Raw genomic sequence first — 20,683 nt, 5'->3', positions numbered from 1 at the left:
TTGGAAAAAAAAAAATAATTTTTTCTTGTGAAATGATAGAGAATCTTTTCCCAATGGTAGTGACACCAAAAGTATGAAATTTGGTCGAAAACTCATGGAATTATGCTCCCACAAAGTTAGCGGTCTTGGCGACACATACGCATTGCCGATTTCGCCGACTTTGAGCCCTATTTTTGGCCAATTCCATTGTTCCAGTTGACCAAATTCATAGCTATTTCTTTAGAATTCATATTTTTCAATCAACTGAGTACAAGAAACCGCCCATTTACCAATTTGAACTACCCAATAAAGTGGTCAGAAACTGGCAATTTGGCCAATTTCACACAAATTAAAAAAGATGCCAATTTCAAAATAGGGTCCAGAATAAACAATGTAGACATTCTTGGCACTAAAATAACATATCCTCTGTTCATTAGTCATGTCTCTAGGCCCCTCTTATATTACTATTGCTTTTTATTTTTATTTATAATTCATACAAAGTTAGAAGATTTACTGTTATGCAGACTACTGTATTATTGTAAAAATGGTATAAATAATATCAGCGTACCAGTGAAAGAATATTAGACTCCCCAGTTGACGTGTGTTGGACGTGTGGTGTGATTTGCTTACTCTTGAACATTGGTAAAAATCGAACATTTCTGCTACTTTGAGCTCAATTTCAAGGTAGTTTTCATTGTGAAACTCATCAAAATCATCTCTCTTTTTGTAATATGTTTTCCATTCTATCAAATGAGACCATGAAAAAGTTAATACAACCATAAATACTATATGAAAATATACCTCAAAGTCGGCGTTTTAATCCAAAAAAATGGTTGGAGTTTTTTTCTCATTATGCACTGCGTGCTGCAGTATTTTTTTTATATGGTACACACTGACCACACAGACCCATTCTCTCACATGTGGGCCTACCAGCTTTCTCCTGCTTGATTTGAAGCTGCTAGAATTATTGAGTATATATATTATTTTTTTTACTTTTTATAGTACAATATATTGCTCAACTTATTATATATAACAAATCAGATTTTACTCCTAAATCAATATTATATCATAGTGACTATCTGTCATTTTAACTTTGTTTACCATTACTTAATTTAGTCCCTTATATTTTTTCTCTTTTATTTGAGCTTTATATAACAACCTTAGTTCATATATTCACAATTGTTAAAATAATCAAGGTGCAATTCTCAGGTGCTAAAGTGTAATAAGCTCATTATTTTGCCATTATATTCATTTATTTGATTACCACTTTTTTGTTCACCACAAATTATTTTAGTCCCTTTTATATTGTCTCATTTATTTTAGCCTTAAAGAGCTACCTTAGCTCATATTTTTTACATTTGTTAAAATAATTCAGGTGCTATTTTATAGCTTTAGAATATTTACTTTGTCTATACTTAATTCTAACTATAGATTCACTATATATCTTATGATAACTAGCATTGATCCTGATACCAACCTCTTATCTAATGACTTAAATGAATCAAACAGTAACTGTAATTACTACACAGCAGAACAATCAATAATTACTACACAGCAGAACAATCAAAGGCACTTCTCAGAGCCAACAACAACATAACTGTCTTTAACTACAATATCAGATCTTTAAGCAAACATTATGATGACCTCATAGCATTACTAAAATTCCCTGCATGCCAGTATGTCCATCATTACTCTCACCGAAAGCCTGATACTACAGATGTCTATGCCATTCTTGGTTACACAGCCATACACAACTGTAGGCCAGATCAACAAGGGGGTGGCACAGCTATATACTACTCAGACCAACTAGAATGTATCACTAATACTTGCACAAGGGATGAACATGGGGAATATATAATAGCTAAATTCAAATCCAAATACCTACAAAAACCTCTCACAGTGATAAACACCTACACAGTACCACAGTCAAACATTAGCCATTTTAGTGAAAACCTAGGAAGTATGATAACTGATGCACGCATGAACAAAGATCACTTACTACTCTCAGGCGACTTCAATATAAATCTCCTACAAGACCAAGACCCACATGTTACTGAATTCACAAACACTGAGTAACTGCATGTTGCTACCAACAGTAACAAAACCTACAAGAGTTACAGAGACTAGTGTTTCCCTACTAGACCACATCTGGACCAACACCATATCCCCCTTAAGATCAGGCATAATCACAGATAATACCACAGATCACTACCCTACCTTCCTCATAACAAACCTTGGCAAATTACCCCAAGACACTACTAAAGTCACTTTCAGACTCCACAATGAGGCAGCTATCAATAACTTCACAGCAGCAGTGACAAACACTGACTGGCACACTGAGCTAGAAATCTATACAGATGTTGACGAATGTATTAATAATTTTCTAAAAAAGACCCAATACCTCTAAAACAAGCACTGCCCTAAAAAAACTAAACAGATGACTGCAAAGAGACTGAACAGTCCCTGGCTAACACCCAGTATCCATAAATACAAAGCACCAATACGAAAAACAGTACAGAATGGCCCACATAACAAGAGACCAAACAAAACGTTACTCGTCAATCCTAACCAGCCTAATAAGAAGGGCTAAAAAATTGTATTTTGAGAACAGATTATCCAACTTACGAGGTGACATAAAAAAGACCTGGAAAACCCTATCAGAAATACTAGGAACAAAAAAGATAACACGAAATAGCGAAATTGAATTAACAAAACCAGATGAACCCCAATTCCCACCTACCGAAACAGCAAAAAGACTCAATGATTTCTTCTCCACTATAGGAAAAAACCTTGCCAATAAAATCCCAAGCTCAGATACCCAACCCAATGACTACCTCACTGGCAACTACCCGAACACACTGTTCCTAGCTCCGACTAACTCAACTGAAATCTCCCTTATTATCAACAAACTAAAACACAAGACAGGAGATTTAAATACCTTACCACCCATTATATACAAAAAAGTGTGTCAGGTGCTATCACCAATCATTGCAACACTCTTTAACGAATCCATTGAATCCTCTACCTTTCCTACAGTTCTCAAAATAGCAAGGGTCACCCTGATCCATAAAGAAGGAGACCACACAGACTTGAATAACTATAGGCCAATATCCAACTTACACTCTCTCTCTAAAATCTTTGAAAAATTAATCCATAAGCATATCTATTCCTACCTCATCTCCCACAACATACTCAACCCCTGTCAATTTGGGTTCAGGCCTAATAAAAATACTAATGATGCTATTATCCACATGCTAGAACATATTTATACAGCAATAGAAAAAAAAGAAGTCCCACTGGGGATCTTCATTGACTTACGTAAAGCTTTCGAAACAGTTGACCACAACTTGCTTCACATAAAATTGTCGCACTATGGTATAAGAGGGCACTCCCTCAACTACCTAAAGTCATACCTCAGCAACAGAAGCCAATATGTGTACACAAATGAGGCAAACTCTTCCGCACAGCCAATTACAGTTGGTGTCCCACAGGGAAGTGTCCTAGGCCCTCTTCTCTTTCGCATATACATAAATGACCTACCAAATGCATCGCAACTACTCAAACCCACACTATTTGCAGATGACACTACATACATCTACTCTCACCCAAGCCCAGTCATGCTAGCCAACAATGTAAATACTGAATTACAGAAAATATCAACCTGGATGAGGACCAACAAACTTTCTCTAAACATTGACAAAACCTACTACGTTCAGTTTGGTAACAGAGCTACAGATGTCCCTCTTAACATAATGATAAACAGATTACCTATCGCAAAACTCACAGAGGGAAAATTCTTAGGAATCCACCTTGATAATAGACTCAAATTTCAAACACACATACAACAAATTTCTAAAAAAAATTCTAAGACTGTAGGCATACTATCGAAGATACGGTACTATGTTCCACAGTCAGCCCTCCTGGCCCTATATCACTCACTTATTTACCCCTATCTCACCTATGGAATTTGTGCATGGAGCTCAACAACAATAAACCATCTCAGACCACTAATCACCCAACAAAAGGCTGCAGTTAGAATGATAAATTCCCACTACAGACAACACACTCCACCAATATTCAAAACTCTAAACCTACTCACAATACAAAACATCCATACTTATTACTGCACCTACTACATACATAGAACACTTAACTCTGACATAAACCCTCCCCTCAAACATCTCCTTACCAACCTTAACAGAACACATGACCATAACACAAGGCACAGATCACTCTTTGATGTTCCTCGTGTCCATCTCATGCTATGCAAAAACTCAATGCACATAAAAGGCCCTAAAATCTGGAATTCATTACCTGTGAATATAAAAGAAACACTGTCTGTTTATAAATTCAAGTCTCTTCTCAAAAATCACTTACTCACCCAGAACTAAATAAATACTGTACTGAATAATTGTATCTCATAAATTGTATCTCATATATGCATCTCATTATTGTATCTCATAAATGTCAACCTGTGACCCAATCAAACTTTGTTACTATTTAACTTCATTACCTAACAGAATACTCCATTCTAGTGATTACACAGCAACACAGTAATGACCATATGACCTGTCTTTGTAATACTCATTTGTACTAAATTTATTTATATTTTATTAACACACTGGCCGATTCCCACCAAGGCAGGGTGTCCCGAAAAAAAAAAACTTTCACCATCATTCACTCCATCACTGTCTTGCCAGAAGGGTGCTTTACACTACAGTTTTTAAACTGCAACATTAACACCCCTCCTTCAGAGTGCAGGCATTGTACAGTGGACCCCCACATACCGTTGGCCTTACATAACGTTAAATCCGCATACTGCTACATTTTATCGCTAAGATTTTGCCTCGCATACCGCTAAAAAACCCGCTCAACGCTGTTCGTCCGAGACGCGTCTATGTGCGGCCTGAGCCACCCTCACATGTTCCGCCGGTGGCATTGTTTACCAGCCAGCCTCCGCGGTAACATCCAAGCATACAATCGGAACATTTCGTATTATTACAGTGTTTTTGGTGATTTTATCTGCAAAATAAGTGACCATGGGCCCCAAGAAAGCTTCTAGTGCCAACCCTACAGCAATAAGGGTGAGAATTACTATAGAGATGAAGAAAAAGATCATTGATAAGTATGAAAGTGGAGTGCGTGTCTCCGTACAGCTGCTGCTGCACCGTCAGCTGCTGCTGCTGCTGCTGCTGCACTGTCAGCTGCTGCTGTAGCACCGTCAGCTGCTGCTGTACCACCGTCAGCTGCTGCTGCTGCTGTACCACCGTCAGCTGCTGCTGCTGCTGTAGCACTGTCAGCTGCTGCTGCTGCTGCTGCTGTAGCACCGTCAGCTGCTGCTGCTGCTGCTGTAGCACCGTCAGCTGCTACAGCAGCATCGTCTGCTGCTGCTGTAGCACTGTCAGCTGCTGCTGCTGTTGTACCACCGTCAGCTGCTGCTGCTGCTGCTGCTGTAGCACCGTCAGCTGCTGCTGTAGCATCGTCTGCTGCTGCTGTAGCATCGTCTGCTGCTGCTGTAGCACAGTCAGCTGCTGTAGCACTGTCAGCTCCTGCATCTGCTGTACCATCGTCAGCTGCTGCTGCTGCTGTAGTACCGTCTGCTGCTGCTGTAGCATCGTCTGCTGCTGCTGTAGCACTGTCAGCTGCTGCTGTAGCACTGTCAGCTGCTGCTGCTGCTGCTGCTGCTGCTGCTGTAGCACCGTTGTTGGTGTGGCTTATTGAGAATACCAAGAAACAATTAACCCCAGAGGATTAGCCACCAAGGATAACCCAAAAAAGTCAGTGTCATCGAAGACTGTCTAACTTATTTCCATTGGGGTTCTTAATCTTGTCTCCCAGGATGCAACCCACACCAGTCCACTAACACCCAGGTGAACAGGGAAAAATGCCTGGAACTAGTGCTCATATTGGTGAATTTAAAGCCAGCAAAGGTTGGTTTGAGAGATTTAAGAATCGTAGTGGCATACACAGTGTGATAAGGCCTGTTCTGGAAGAAAATGCCAAACAGGACCTACAGTACTCAGGAGGAAAAGGCACTCCCAGGACACAGTGTCTCATCAGTCATTGCTGCATCTTCAATAAAGGTAAGTGTCATTTATTCTTCATTTAGTAGAGTAGTACATGCACAATATATATTGTGCATGTACTCCTCTACTACTGTGCATGTATCCTTCTCTTTGTGTGTGGGAAAATGTATATTTCATGTGGTAAAAATTTTTTTTCATACTTTTGGGTGTCTTGCACGGATTAATTTGATTTCCATTATTTCTTATGGGGAAAATTCATTCGCATAACGATAATTTCGCATAACAATGAGCTCTCATGCACGGATTAATATCGTTATGCGGGGGTCCACTGTACTTCCCATCTCCAGGACTCAAGTCCGGCCTGCCGGTTTCCCTGAATCCCTTCATAAATGTTACTTTCCTCACACTCCAACAGCATGTCAAGTATTAAAAACCATTTGTCTCCATTCACTCCTATCAAACACGCTCACGCATGCCTGCTGGAAGTCCAAGCCCCTCGCACACAAAACCTCCTTTACCCCCTCCCACCAACCTTTCCTAGGCCGACCCCTACCCCGCCTTCCCTCCACTACAGACTGATACACTCTTGAAGTCATTCTGCTTCGCTCCATTCTCTCTACTTGTCCGAACCACCTCAACAACCCTTCCTCAGCCCTCTGGACAACAGTTTTGGTAATCCCGCACCTCCTCCTAACTTCCAAACTACGAATTCTCTGCATTATATTCACACCACACATTGCCCTCAGACATGACATCTCCACTGCCTCCAGCCTTCTCCTCGCTGCAACATTCATCACCCATGCTTCACACCCATATAAGAGCGTTGGTAAAACTATACTCTCATACATTCCCCTCTTTGCCTCCAAGGACAAAGTTCTTTGTCTCCACCGACTCCTAAGGGCACCGCTCACCCTTTTCCCCTCATCAATTCTATGATTCACCTCATCTTTCATAGACCCATCCGCTGACACGTCCACTCCCAAATATCTGAATACATTCACCTCCTCCATACTCTCTCCCTCCAATCTGATATCCAATCTTTCATCGCCTAATCTTTTTGTTATCCTCATAACCTTACTCTTTCCTGTATTCACTTTTAATTTTCTTCTTTTGCATACCCTACCAAATTCATCTACCAACCTCTGCAACTTCTCTTCAGAATCTCCCAAGAGCACAGTGTCATCAGCAAAGAGCAACTGTGACAACTCCCACTTTGTGTGTGATTCTTTATCTTTTAACTCCACGCCTCTTGCCAAGACCCTCGCATTTACTTCTCTTACAACCCCATCTATAAATATATTAAACAACCATGGTGACATCACACATCCTTGTCTAAGGCCTACTTTTACTGGGAAATAATCTCCCTCTTTCCTACACACACTAACTTGAGCCTCACTATCCACGTAAAAACTCTTCACTGCTTTCAGTAACCTACCTCCTACACCATACACCTGCAACATCTGCCACATTGCCCCCCTATCCACCCTGTCATATGCCTTTTCCAAATCCATAAATGCCACAAAAACCTCTTTAGCCTTATCTAAATACTGTTCACTTATATGTTTCACTGTAAACACTTGGTCCACACACCCCCTACCTTTCCTAAAGCCTCCTTGTTCATCTGCTATCCTATTCTCTGTCTTACTCTTAATTCTTTCAATAATAACTACCATACACTTTACCAGGTATACTCACCAGACTTATCCCCCTATAATTTTTGTACTCTCTTTTGTTCCCTTTGCTTTTATACAAAGGAACTATGCATGCTCTTTGCCAATCCCTAGGTACCTTACCCTCTTCCATTCATTTATTAAATAATTGCACCAACCACTCCAGAACTATATCCCCACCTGCTTTTATCATTTCTATCTTTATCCCATCAATCCTGGCTGCCTTACCCCCTTTCATTTTACCTACTGCCTCACGAACTTCCCCCACACTCACAACTGGCTCTTCCTCACTCCTACAAAATGTTATTCCTCCTTGCCCTATACACGAAATCATAGCTTCCCTATCTTCATCAACATTTAACAATTCCTCAAAATATTCCTTCCATCTTCCCAATACCTCTAACTCTCCATTTAATAACTCTCCTCTCCAATTTTTAACTGACAAGTCCATTTGTTCTCAAGGCTTCTTTAACTTAATCTCACTCCAAAACTTTTTCTTATTTTCAACAAAATTTGTTGATAACATCTCACCCACTCTCTCATTTGCTCTCTTTTTACACTGCTTCACCACTCTCTTAACCTCCCTCTTTTTCTCCATATACTCTTCCCTCCTTGCATCACTTCTACTTTGTAAAAACTTCTCATATGTACTAAATTGTTATCTGTTTTACAATAATTTTTGTACCCCTGAATATATCATTGCTTAGTTAATCTTAAGTTAATTTTAAGCCTGCCCATAATGCTCTGCATACAAGGGGCTTTGGCATGCTGCACTTTAAAAATTGTATTTCTTGTACATCTCTGCATCATGTTCAAATTAATAAATAAATAAATAAATACGTCTGAAACACTGGCTCGTAAGACATATACGGTGGACCCTCGACTAATGATGGCACTGATTAACGATAAATTCGACCAGCGATACATTTTAACACAAAAAATTTTGCCTCGACTAGCGCTAAAAAACTCGACCAACACTATTCGTTCCGTCTGAGACGCGTCCACTTCTGGCCAGTGTTTACAAGCCAGCCAGCCACCGCGGTCGCTTCCAAGCATACAATCGGAACATTTCATATTATCACAGCCTTTTTAGTGACTGCACCTGCAAAGTAAGTCACCATGGGCCCCAAGAAATCTTCTAGTGCCAACCCTATAGGCCTTTTCAACATTTTCAACAATATCCTCACACCACAGAGCACAAAAGAAAATCAGTGAGTAATTGCTGACAACAAACTGAATGATCCATTAATGGTGCATCATGTCAACACTCCAAAAACTTTTGAGTGTTGATAGGAGTGTTATGGTATAAACCAAAATATAGGTTATAAGCAGCAGAAAATGTCCTTTTATAAAAGGGAATAACCTTACTTGAAGGAAGAGGAATGACTATTTAGGTTTCACTGTAGAAGAAGGAAGCAAGCCCCAATTTCTTCTATTAACCCTTCACCAAAACAAGAATTTCCCTTGAAGGGTACTAGAGAGATGGAGAGAATATTCTGAGAAGTTTTTAAACATGGATAATCAAACTGGGGGGGTTGATTTCATGGATGAATTAAGAAGAGTAACACCTGCTAGATGAAGGAAAGAACTAGGCATGACAAAACATTCCTGCAGTACATGAAGATACAGTGGACCCCCGCATACCGTTGGCATCACATAACGATTAATCCGCATACCGCTTGCTTTAAACGCAAAAATTTTGCCTCGCATACCGCTTAAAAACCCGCTCACCGATGTTCGTCTGAGACGCGTCCAATGTGCGCCCTCAGCCAGCCTCACATGTGCCGCCGGTGGCATTGTTTACCAGCCAGCCTCCACGGTAACATCCAAGCATACAATCGGAATATTTCGTATTATTACAGTGTTTTCGGTGCTTTTCCTGGAAAATAAGTGACCATGGGCCCCAAGAAAGCTTCTAGTGCCAACCCTACACCAATAAGGGTGAGAATTCCAATAGAGATGAAGAAAGAGATCACTGATAAGTATGAAAGTGGAGTGCGTATCGCCGACCTGGCCAGGTTGTACAAGAAACCCCAATCAACCATCGCTACTATTGTGGGCACCAGAAAGGCAATCGAGGAAGCTGTTCTTGCCAAAGGTTTAACTGCGTTTCGAAACAAAGATCGCAAGTGATGGAAGATGTTGAGAGACTCTTATTGGTGTGGATAAATGAAAAACAGCTAGCAGGAGATAGCGTCTCTCAAGCGATCATAAGCAAAAAGGCTAGGAAGTTGCATGAGGATTTAATTAAAAAAATGCCTGCAACTAGTGATGATGTGAGTGAATTTAAGGCCAGCAAAGGTTGGTTGGAGAGATTTAAGAAGCGTAGTGGCATACATAGTGTGATAAGGCATGGTGAGGCTGCCAGTTCGGACCACAAAGCGGCTGAAAAATATGTGCATGAATTCAAGGAGTACATAGAGGCTGAAGGACTGAAACCTGAACAAGTGTTTAATTGTGATGAAACAGGCCTGTTTTGGAAGAAAATGCCAAGCAGGACCTACATTACTGAGGAGGAAAAGGCACTCCCAGGACATAAGCCTATGAAAGACAGGCTTACTTTGTTGATGTGTTCCAATGCTACTGGTGATTGCAAAGTTAAGCCTTTATTAGTGTATCACTCTGAAACTCCCAGAGCGTTCAGGCAAAAGAAAGTCCTGAAGGAGAATTTGTGTGTGCTGTGGAGGGCAAACAGTAAGGCATGGGTCACTAGGGACTTTTTCTATGACTGGTTACACCATGCATTTGCCCCCAATGTGAAAGATTACCTAACTGAAAAGAAATTAGAACTTAAGTGCCTCCTGGTGTTAGACAATGCCCCTGGTCATCCTACAGACGTGGCAGAGCGACTTTATGGGGACATGAAATTCATTAACATCAAGTTTTTGCCTCCTAATACCACTCCTCTCCTGCAGCCCATGGACCAGCAGGTTATTGCAAACTTCAAAAAAATGTACACAAAACCTCTGTTTGAAAGGTGCTTTGTAGTGACCTCAGAAACTCAACTGACTCTAAGAGAGTTTTGGAGAGAGCACTTTAATATCCTCAATTGTGTAAACCTTATAGGTAAGGCTTGGGAGGGAGTGACTAAGAAGACCTTGAACTCTGCTTGGAAGAAACTGTGGCCAGAATGTGTAGACAGAAGGGATTTTGAAGGGTTTGAGGCTAACCCTGAGAGGATTATGCCAGTTGAGGAATCCATTGTGGCATTGGGAAAGTCCTTGGGGTTGGAGGTTAGTGGGGAGGATGTGGAAGAGTTGGTGGAGGAGGACAATGAAGAACTAACCACTGATGAGCTGATAGATCAACTTCAACAGCAAGAGGCCAGACCTGAGGAAACTGGTTCAGAGGAGGGGAGAGAGAAATTGAAGAAGTTGCCTACTACAAAGATTAAGGAAATCTGTGCAATGTGGCTGAAAGTGCAAACCTTTATGGATGAGAATCACCCTCACACAGCTATTGCAAGCCGTGTTGGCAACCTGTACACTGACAATGTTGTGAAACACTTTAGGGAAGTCATAAAGGAACGAGAGGTACAGGCCACTATGGACAGATATGTTGTGCGAAAGAAGTCCAGTGACTCTGAAGCTGGTCCTAGTGGCATTAAAAGAAGAAGGGAAGTAACCCCAGAAAAGGACTCGACACCTCAAGTCTTAATGGAAGGGGATTCCCCTTCTAAACACTAACACTCTCTCTCCCCTCCTCCCATCCCATCAATCATCACCAGATCTTCAATAAAAGTAAGTGTCATGTAAGTGTGCATGCCTTTTTCAGTTTGTGTGTATTAAAATTAACATTTCATGTGGTAAAATTTTTTTTTTTCCTACTTTTGGGTGTCTTGCACGGATTAATTTGATTTCCATTATTTCTTATGGGGAAAATTCATTCGCATACCGATTATTTCGCATACCAATGACCCCTCTTGCACGGATTAAAATCGGTATGCGGGGGTCCACTGTATATTGAATTGCAAATAAATAACAAAAAGGCACAATACCGTGACTGGAACGATACACAAATAACCCGCACATAAAAGACAGAAGCTTACGACGACGTTTCGGTCCGACTTGGACCATTGACAAAGTCACACTAACAGAGGAGGAGCAGGACGGCTATATATAGGCAGGAAGAGGTGGAGGTAGTAGTAGTGGTAGTAGTAGTAGTAGTAGTAGTACAAGAATTGTATATAATACCGACAGGATGAAATGACACATGCACAACACCCGGGCATCCCCACCGTAGACGTTTCGCCATCCAGCCAGCCACTGGATGGCGAAACGTCCACAACAAAGACAACCAGACGCCGCACATGTGTCTAATTTCATCAGTAGATGTAGTAGAAGAAGAAGAGGTAGTAGTAGTGGTAGTGGTAGAAGTGGGAAATAAGGAAGACGAGCCAGTCAAATACAAAGGAAGGGGAGCACTGCAAGAGAGCTAGAAACCCACAGAGGGAGAGCAAGCGCACCGAGGTGCGTGAAAGGGGAAGTGGTGAAATAAAATAAAGAAGGAACAGAAACACGAGACAGGAGAGAGAAAGACAACCCATAGGAGAAAAGGAGAGAGGAAAGGGGAAGAGGAAGAAGAAAAAGAAGAAGAAGAAAAAATGAGGATACAGGTTAAGTCACGGGTATTCTGAAGTTTGGAGCATTTTACAATGTAGTGGGAGAGGAAGGCATCTACAGAGACGAAGCCAGAGCTAAGGTTCATACAAGAAAAGTTGTGTATAAGAGAGGATTCAACTAAACGGCGACTGTTCGAGTTGGAAGTAGGGAAGACAGTTTTAGCAGAAGACCAGTCAATAGGATGGCTATGATCTCTGACGTGACAGAAAAGAGCATTGTTAGTGTCGGCAAGCCTAACACTATTTTTGTGCTCCCTAAGTCTGTCAGAAAGAGATCGACCAGTTTCTCCCAAGTATTGAAGAGGACAGGAGGAGCAAGAAATAGAGTAGACACCAGGAACATCTGTAGAGGGAGGAGAGGTATGAACGAGATTAGTGCGAAGAGTGTTAGTCTGGCGGAAGGTAAGCTTGATGTCTAAGGGACGGAGAGAATTGTCGAGATTAGAAAGACCGGAAATGTAGGGAAGGCAGAGGATAGAAGAGTTCCCATGAGTAGAGAGTTTGGGAGAGAAGAAATTGCGTTTAGCACGTGAGAGGGCAGAGTCTATGAAATGGGAAGGGTAGCCAAGACGGGAGAACGAATTATAAAGAGTGGAAATTTCTGCTGGAAGGAACTGAGGATCACAGATGCGGAGGGCACGGAGAAAGAGGGAGATAAGAACACTTTTCTTGACAGGGGAAGCATGATAGGAAAAGTAGTGAATGTACATGCCACTGTGCATAGGTTTACGGTAAACGGAAAAGGAAAAACCTGTATCTGAGCGGTGGACATGGACATCAAGGAAAGGAAGTAAGGAATTAGATTCCCATTCAGCTTTAAACTTAATGGAAGGGGCAAGATTGTTAAGAGCTTCAAGAAAAGGTTGGAAGAGACTGGAGTCATGAGGCCACAGAGCAAAGATGTCATCCACATAGCGGAGCCAGAGTGAAGGTTGCACATCGAGGGTAGGAAGAAGAACAGTCTCGAAGTATTCCATGTAAAGATTAGCAAGGACAGGAGAGAGAGGAGAGCCCATAGCGACACCGAAGGTTTGGGAATAATATTTCCCTTGGAAGGAAAAGGAGTTAGAGTCCACACAGAGGCGGATCAGATCAAGAAAGACATCAGTGGGGATAGGGAGATGAAGAAACCCTTCATGGGCCTTCTCTCTAAGGAAATCAAGGACATCATCAAGAGGAACATTGGTGAAGAGGGACTCAACGTCAAGACTAAGCATCTTACAGGTTGGGAGAGAGCGAACCCGTTCAATGAAGTCTTGAGAGTGACGGAGGTGGGCAGGAGAAAAAGTACCAAGAAAGGGAGTGAGGGTTTTGGCCAGCCAAGAAGCAAGAGAATAAGAGACAGAACCTCTAGAGGATATGATAGGACGAAGAGGAATATCAGGTTTATGAGTTTTGGGAAGGCCATAGAAATAGGGAAGAGAGGGACAGATGACACGAAACCGTTGAACAAGGTCAAAGTCAGGAGGACAGAGGTCGGAGAGAGTCCTTAGTTTTTTGTTGAAAGTTCTCTTGATGGGATATCTTGCTACTCCTACTTACACTTTGGTCACACTTCATAGACACGCACATGCATATATATATATACATACATCTAGGTTTTTCTCCTTTTTCTAAATAGCTCTTGTTCTTTTTTATTTCTTCTATTGTCCATGGGGAAGTGGAAAAGAATCTTTCCTCCGTAAGCCATGCGTGTCGTATGAGGCGACTAAAATGCCGGGAGCAATGGGCTAGTAACCCCTTCTCCTGTATACAATTACTAAAAAAGAGAAGAAGAAAAACTTTATAAAACTGGGTTGCTTAAATGTGCGTGGATGTAGTGCGGATGACAAGAAACAGATGATTGCTGATGTTATGAATGAAAAGAAGTTGGATGTCCTGGCCCTAAGCGAAACAAAGCTGAAGGGGGTAGGAGAGTTTCAGTGGGGGGAAATAAATGGGATTAAATCTGGAGTATCTGAGAGAGTTAGAGCAAAGGAAGGGGTAGCAGTAATGTTAAATGATCAGTTATGGAAGGAGAAAAGAGAATATGAATGTGTAAATTCAAGAATTATGTGGATTAAAGTAAAGGTTGGATGCGAGAAGTGGGTCATAATAAGCGTGTATGCACCTGGAGAAGAGAGGAATGCAGAGGAGAGAGAGAGATTTTGGGAGATGTTAAGTGAATGTATAGGAGCCTTTGAACCAAGTGAGAGAGTAATTGTGGTAGGGGACTTGAATGCTAAAGTAGGAGAAACTTTTAGAGAGGGTGTGGTAGGTAAGTTTGGGGTGCCAGGTGTAAATGATAATGGGAGCCCTTTGATTGAACTTTGTATAGAAAGGGGTTTAGTTATAGGTAATACATATTTTAAGAAAAAGAGGATAAATAAGTATACACGATATGATGTAGGGCGAAATGACAGTAGTTTGTTGGATTATGTATTGGTAGATAAAAGACTGTTGAGTAGACTTCAGGATGTACATGTTTATAGAGGGGCCACAGATATATCAGATCACTTTCTAGTTGTAGCTACACTGAGAGTAAAAGGTAGATGGGATACAAGGAGAATAGAAGCATCAGGGAAGAGAGAGGTAAAGGTTTATAAACTAAAAGAGGAGGCAGTTAGGGTAAGATATAAACAGCTATTGGAGGATAGATGGGCTAATGAGAGCATAGGCAATGGGGTCAAAGAGGTATGGGGTAGGTTTAAAAATGTAGTGTTAGAGTGTTCAGCAGAAGTTTGTGGTTACAGGAAAGTGGGTGCAGGAGGGAAGAGGAGCGATTGGTGGAATGATGATGTAAAGAGAGTAGTAAGGGAGAAAAAGTTAGCATATGAGAAGTTTTTACAAAGTAGAAGTGATGCAAGGAGGGAAGAGTATATGGAGAAAAAGAGAGAAGTTAAGAGAGTGGTGAAGCAATGTAAAAAGAGAGCAAATGAGAGAGTGGGTGAGATGTTATCAACAAATTTTGTTGAAAATAAGAAAAAGTTTTGGAGTGAGATTAACAAGTTAAGAAAGCCTAGAGAACAAACTTTTAGAGAGGGTGTGGTAGGTAAGTTTGGGGTGCCAGGTGTAAATGATAATGGGAGCCCTTTGATTGAACTTTGTATAGAAAGGGGTTTAGTTATAGGTAATACATATTTTAAGAAAAAGAGGATAAATAAGTATACACGATATGATGTAGGGCGAAATGACAGTAGTTTGTTGGATTATGTATTGGTAGATAAAAGACTGTTGAGTAGACTTCAGGATGTACATGTTTATAGAGGGGCCACAGATATATCAGATCACTTTCTAGTTGTAGCTACACTGAGAGTAAAAGGTAGATGGGATACAAGGAGAATAGAAGCATCAGGGAAGAGAGAGGTAAAGGTTTATAAACTAAAAGAGGAGGCAGTTAGGGTAAGATATAAACAGCTATTGGAGGATAGATGGGCTAATGAGAGCATAGGCAATGGGGTCAAAGAGGTATGGGGTAGGTTTAAAAATGTAGTGTTAGAGTGTTCAGCAGAAGTTTGTGGTTACAGGAAAGTGGGTGCAGGAGGGAAGAGAAGCGATTGGTGGAATGATGATGTAAAGAGAGTAGTAAGGGAGAAAAAGTTAGCATATGAGAAGTTTTTACAAAGTAGAAGTGATGCAAGGAGGGAAGAGTATATGGAGAGAGAGTGGTGAAGCAATGTAAAAAGAGAGCAAATGAGAGAGTGGGTGAGATGTTATCAACAAATTTTGTTGAAAATAAGAAAAAGTTTTGGAGTGAGATTAACAAGTTAAGAAAGCCTAGAGAACAAATGGATTTGTCAGTTAAAAATAGGAGAGGAGAGTTATTAAATGGAGAGTTAGAGGTATTGGGAAGATGGAAGGAATATTTTGAGGAATTGTTAAATGTTGATGAAGATAGGGAAGCTGTGATTTCGTGTATAGGGCAAGGAGGAATAACATCTTGTAGGAGTGAGGAAGAGCCAGTTGTGAGTGTGGGGGAAGTTCGTGAGGCAGTAGGTAAAATGAAAGGGGGTAAGGCAGCCGGGATTGATGGGATAAAGATAGAAATGTTAAAAGCAGGTGGGGATATAGTTTTGGACTGGTTGGTGCAATTATTTAATAAATGTATGGAAGAGGGTAAGGTACCTAGGGATTGGCAGAGAGCATGCATAGTTCCTTTGTATAAAGGCAAAGGGGATAAAAGAGAGTGCAAAAATTATAGGGGGATAAGTCTGTTGAGTGTACCTGGTAAAGTGTATGGTAGAGTTATAATTGAAAGAATTAAGAGTAAGACGGAGAATAGGATAGCAGATGAACAAGGAGGCTTTAGGAAAGGTAGGGGGTGTGTGGACCAGGTGTTTACAGTGAAACATATAAGTGAACAGTATTTAGATAAGGCTAAAGAGGTCTTTGTGGCATTTATGGATTTGGAAAAGGCGTATGACAGGGTGGATAGGGGGGCAATGTGGCAGATGTTGCAAGTGTATGGTGTAGGAGGTAGGTTACTGAAAGCAGTGAAGAGTTTTTACGAGGATAGTGAGGCTCAAGTTAGAGTATGTAGGAAAGAGGGAAATTTTTTCCCAGTAAAAGTAGGCCTTAGACAAGGATGTGTGATGTCACCATGGTTGTTTAATATATTTATAGATGGGGTTGTAAGAGAAGTAAATGCGAGGGTCTTGGCAAGAGGCGTGGAGTTAAAAGATAAAGAATCACACACAAAGTGGGAGTTGTCACAGCTGCTCTTTGCTGATGACACTGTGCTCTTGGGAGATTCTGAAGAGAAGTTGCAGAGATTGGTGGATGAATTTGGTAGGGTGTGCAAAAGAAGAAAATTAAAGGTGAATACAGGAAAGAGTAAGGTTATGAGGATAACAAAAAGATTAGGTGATGAAAGATTGAATATCAGATTGGAGGGAGAGAGTATGGAGGAGGTGAACGTATTCAGATATTTGGGAGTGGACGTGTCAGCGGATGGGTCTATGAAAGATGAGGTGAATCATAGAATTGATGAGGGAAAAAGAGTGAGTGGTGCACTTAGGAGTCTGTGGAGACAAAGAACTTTGTCCTTGGAGGCAAAGAGGGGAATGTATGAGAGTATAGTTTTACCAACGCTCTTATATGGGTGTGAAGCGTGGGTGATGAATGTTGCAGCGAGGAGAAGGCTGGAGGCAGTGGAGATGTCATGTCTGAGGGCAATGTGTGGTGTGAATATAATGCAGAGAATTCGTAGTTTGGAAGTTAGGAGGAGGTGCGGGATTACCAAAACTGTTGTCCAGAGGGCTGAGGAAGGGTTGTTGAGGTGGTTCGGACATGTAGAGAGAATGGAGCGAAACAGAATGACTTCAAGAGTGTATCAGTCTGTAGTGGAAGGAAGGCGGGGTAGGGGTCGGCCTAGGAAGGGTTGGAGGGAGGGGGTAAAGGAGGTTTTGTGTGCGAGGGGCTTGGACTTCCAGCAGGCATGCGTGAGCGTGTTTGATAGGAGTGAATGGAGACAAATGGTTTTTAATACTTGACGTGCTGTTGGAGTGTGAGCAAAGTAACATTTATGAAGGGATTCAGGGAAACCGGCAGGCCGGACTTGAGTCCTGGAGATGGGAAGTACAGTGCCTGCACTCTGAAGGAGGGGTGTTAATGTTGCAGTTTAAAAACTGTAGTGTAAAGCACCCTTCTGGCAAGACAGTGATGGAGTGAATGATGGTGAAAGTTTTTCTTTTTCGGGCCACCCTGCCTTGGTGGGAATTGGCCGGTGTGATAATAAAAAAAAAAAATAAAAAAAATTCTCTTGATGCGATCAAGAGGGTTGGAAACGAGAGGAGTGTAGGTGCGCGAGTCAGAGAGCAAGACATCAGCTTTACGGAGGTAATCCTCGCGATCAAGGATAACTACCAAATTACCTTTGTCAGAAGATAGTATGACAATGTTAGTGTTAGATTTAAGAGAAGAAAGGGCAAGTTGGTAACGGCGTGGAAGGTGGTGATTCTTGGAAAACAGACTAACAAGAGCAGGAAGGAGAGCACCACGAAAAGTGGACAAGTCAGGAAGATTACGGAAGCGAGATTGACGAAAGGAATCAAAAGAGCTAATCAGGGAAATACCAGCGCGAGGAGTAGGCGAAGTGGCAAAGGAAAGACCAAAACCAAGAAGTTCAAGCTCATACTGAGAGAGTGAGACAGAAGACAGATTAGTAACACAGTCAGTGAGGGAGAATTTAGACCAAGGGCTAGCTGAGATGAGACGTTGAAGTTTATTTTGTAGTTTGGAAGAATGAATTTGCGCATTCAGGCGAGCAGTGTCAAAGGCAATGGTAGAGAGAAGGTTACAGAGATCCTGTGGTAGAGCCGCAAAGAGAGCACGTTGACGTTGACGGAGAGTAAAGAAGGCATCTTCAACCTGTGATTTAGTAGAAAGAATGAGCTGTTGAAGTAGGAGACGGGCATGATCAGGAAAGGGAGTGCCCAGTGGGTTGGTTTTCAGGAAGTGGGAGAAGGAAGGTGGCAGAACTTGTTCAGCAAGACAGTCACGTAGGAAGCGAAGCTGATTCTTACGACGCCGGGTAGCAATAAGAGCAGCCTCATAAGATCGAAAGAGGGGTTTAAAAGAGGGAAGAACATTAAAAAAGTTGGAGAGAATATGACGCTTAACTGCGGGGTCCATAAATAACAAAAAGGCACAATACCGTGACTGGAACGATACACAAATAACCCGCACATAAAAGACAGAAGCTTACGACGACGTTTCGGTCCGACTTGGTCTGTCTTTTATGTGCGGGTTATTTGTGTATTGAATTGCAACATTACAAACTGACCTCCTCCCATGACACAAGGAGAGCACCCGGCTGTTCTACTATGTTGGTGATCTGCACGGGTCCCATCCGAGATACTCGGCCAGCTTGATTAATCAGATCTTGAACTTCTTCAATCAATGATGGTTCACCTGGAAACTCAACGCTGACACTTGGGACGGCACACAAGGCTGGCACCTCAGGCAAACTGTAAAAATTAAATTCACTCTTATAAAAGCTGCCTTGCTAATAATAAAAAATGTAGGAACATAAAATACGTATATGAGCAGTGAGCACTAGCAATGTCTATAAAAGAATAAACAGAATGATGGAAAGGGAGCTTGAGCTATGGCCCTGGTGGTGGCAGGTACAGCACTTCACCACTGAGCTACAAGGCTTCTAATACAAAAAAAAAAAGAAATAGAACTTCTGTTTATGTTTTCCATCAGTGGCACCATCTTTGACTATTGTCTTTTTCCCAAAGCCCCAGTAACTTTCACAGCATATAGTGAGGGAGGTAAGGTCCCAAACCTGCACACCAAAATCACTCCAAATGAAAGCAAGAGACTTACCAGATGGTGTAAAATACCTCCAACCAAAAGCAGGGGCATGAGTACCCTAAGAGAAAACTTAAAAATGTCATGGGTCTGTAGTTTATGCATAAGGAGAACTGTGATGAAAATGGTTTTGGAAACTGACAAATTGAGGAAATGTTTTGCCAGTCACTGGCTTCTTCAGTCCAATACAGAGAATAACAGTGAAAGATGTGGAGGAATTTGAGATAATCATGTCAGCATAGTTGCTGATCCCTGTATTCCCTGTATTATATAGCATAGCATATTAGTATCCTCCATGTGCTTTAGACACGAGATCCCTCGTAGGCCTTTGGCTTGGAGTGACGTCATGGGCATACACATGGGCAGTGATCCCTTTGTCCCGCCCTCACTCAGCGGCAGACCGTCTAGGCGTAAACAGGCTAGGTAACTGTGGCTCCATCTCCCATCTCAGTCTGACAATATATCTACCATCCTACAAGTGTGTCTACTTTCAACCTACGATATCTCCATTCAAGAACCCCTTACGATAAATGGTGACAGCGGAGGGCCTGTAATTCTGACGATTACAGCGATTTCTGGAGATAAAGTTGTCGACCAGCAAGACGGCCATTTCGTGTTACCAGTAGGCCTACCGAGGTTCACCCCATCCAGCTACCTCAAGCCAGCTACTCTACCAGCTTCTACATTATTCACTGGTCAGTCTCTTTGTATTAGTGTTTCCTGCTTTTTTGCATTACTCCCGAGGGGTTGACCCGAGTTTGCAAAATAAGCCAGCTTCCAGTCTGTGGTGGGGGAGTCAGAACACCCGAGTCCAGTCCAGCCTAGCCTACTCCATCCAATTATTTTGCCTGCCAAGCCAGCTTCCACCCCTGCTGTGCTCATCGTGTGAAGTTATCAAGCTATTCTGTGTGAAGGGTTAAGATAAGCCAGCTAGCAACTAACCCAGGTGTCTTACCCCAGTACTCAAGCAAGCCACATGACTAGCCTTCATCGCTTGTGATTCAAGTTCCAAGCATTCTGAGTGCTCCTTGTCATCCTTGTGGTGTTGTAGTATTTCGTGGGTTTCTCCTAAGCCAGCCGGCTTAGAATTA

At 41.8% G+C, this 20,683-nt stretch overlaps 1 protein-coding gene across 2 annotated transcripts in view; it reads right to left on the bottom strand.

Moving 5' to 3' along the window:
* LOC128698271 (cytokine receptor-like factor 3) overlaps positions 1 to 20,683 on the bottom strand; it is a 335,991-nt gene that overhangs the window by 119,939 nt on the left and 195,369 nt on the right. For both annotated transcript variants that reach the window (XM_070098681.1, XM_070098680.1), the window contains exon 5: positions 19,060 to 19,243. In XM_070098681.1, the coding sequence (XP_069954782.1) occupies positions 19,060 to 19,243 (184 nt within the window). The remainder of the gene's footprint in view (positions 1 to 19,059; positions 19,244 to 20,683) is intronic.

The sequence above is a fragment of the Cherax quadricarinatus genome, chromosome 63, assembly GCF_038502225.1.
Source record: "Cherax quadricarinatus isolate ZL_2023a chromosome 63, ASM3850222v1, whole genome shotgun sequence".
NCBI classification, from domain to species: domain Eukaryota; kingdom Metazoa; phylum Arthropoda; class Malacostraca; order Decapoda; family Parastacidae; genus Cherax; species Cherax quadricarinatus.
This window is presented reverse-complemented; position numbering and strand designations above follow the sequence as displayed.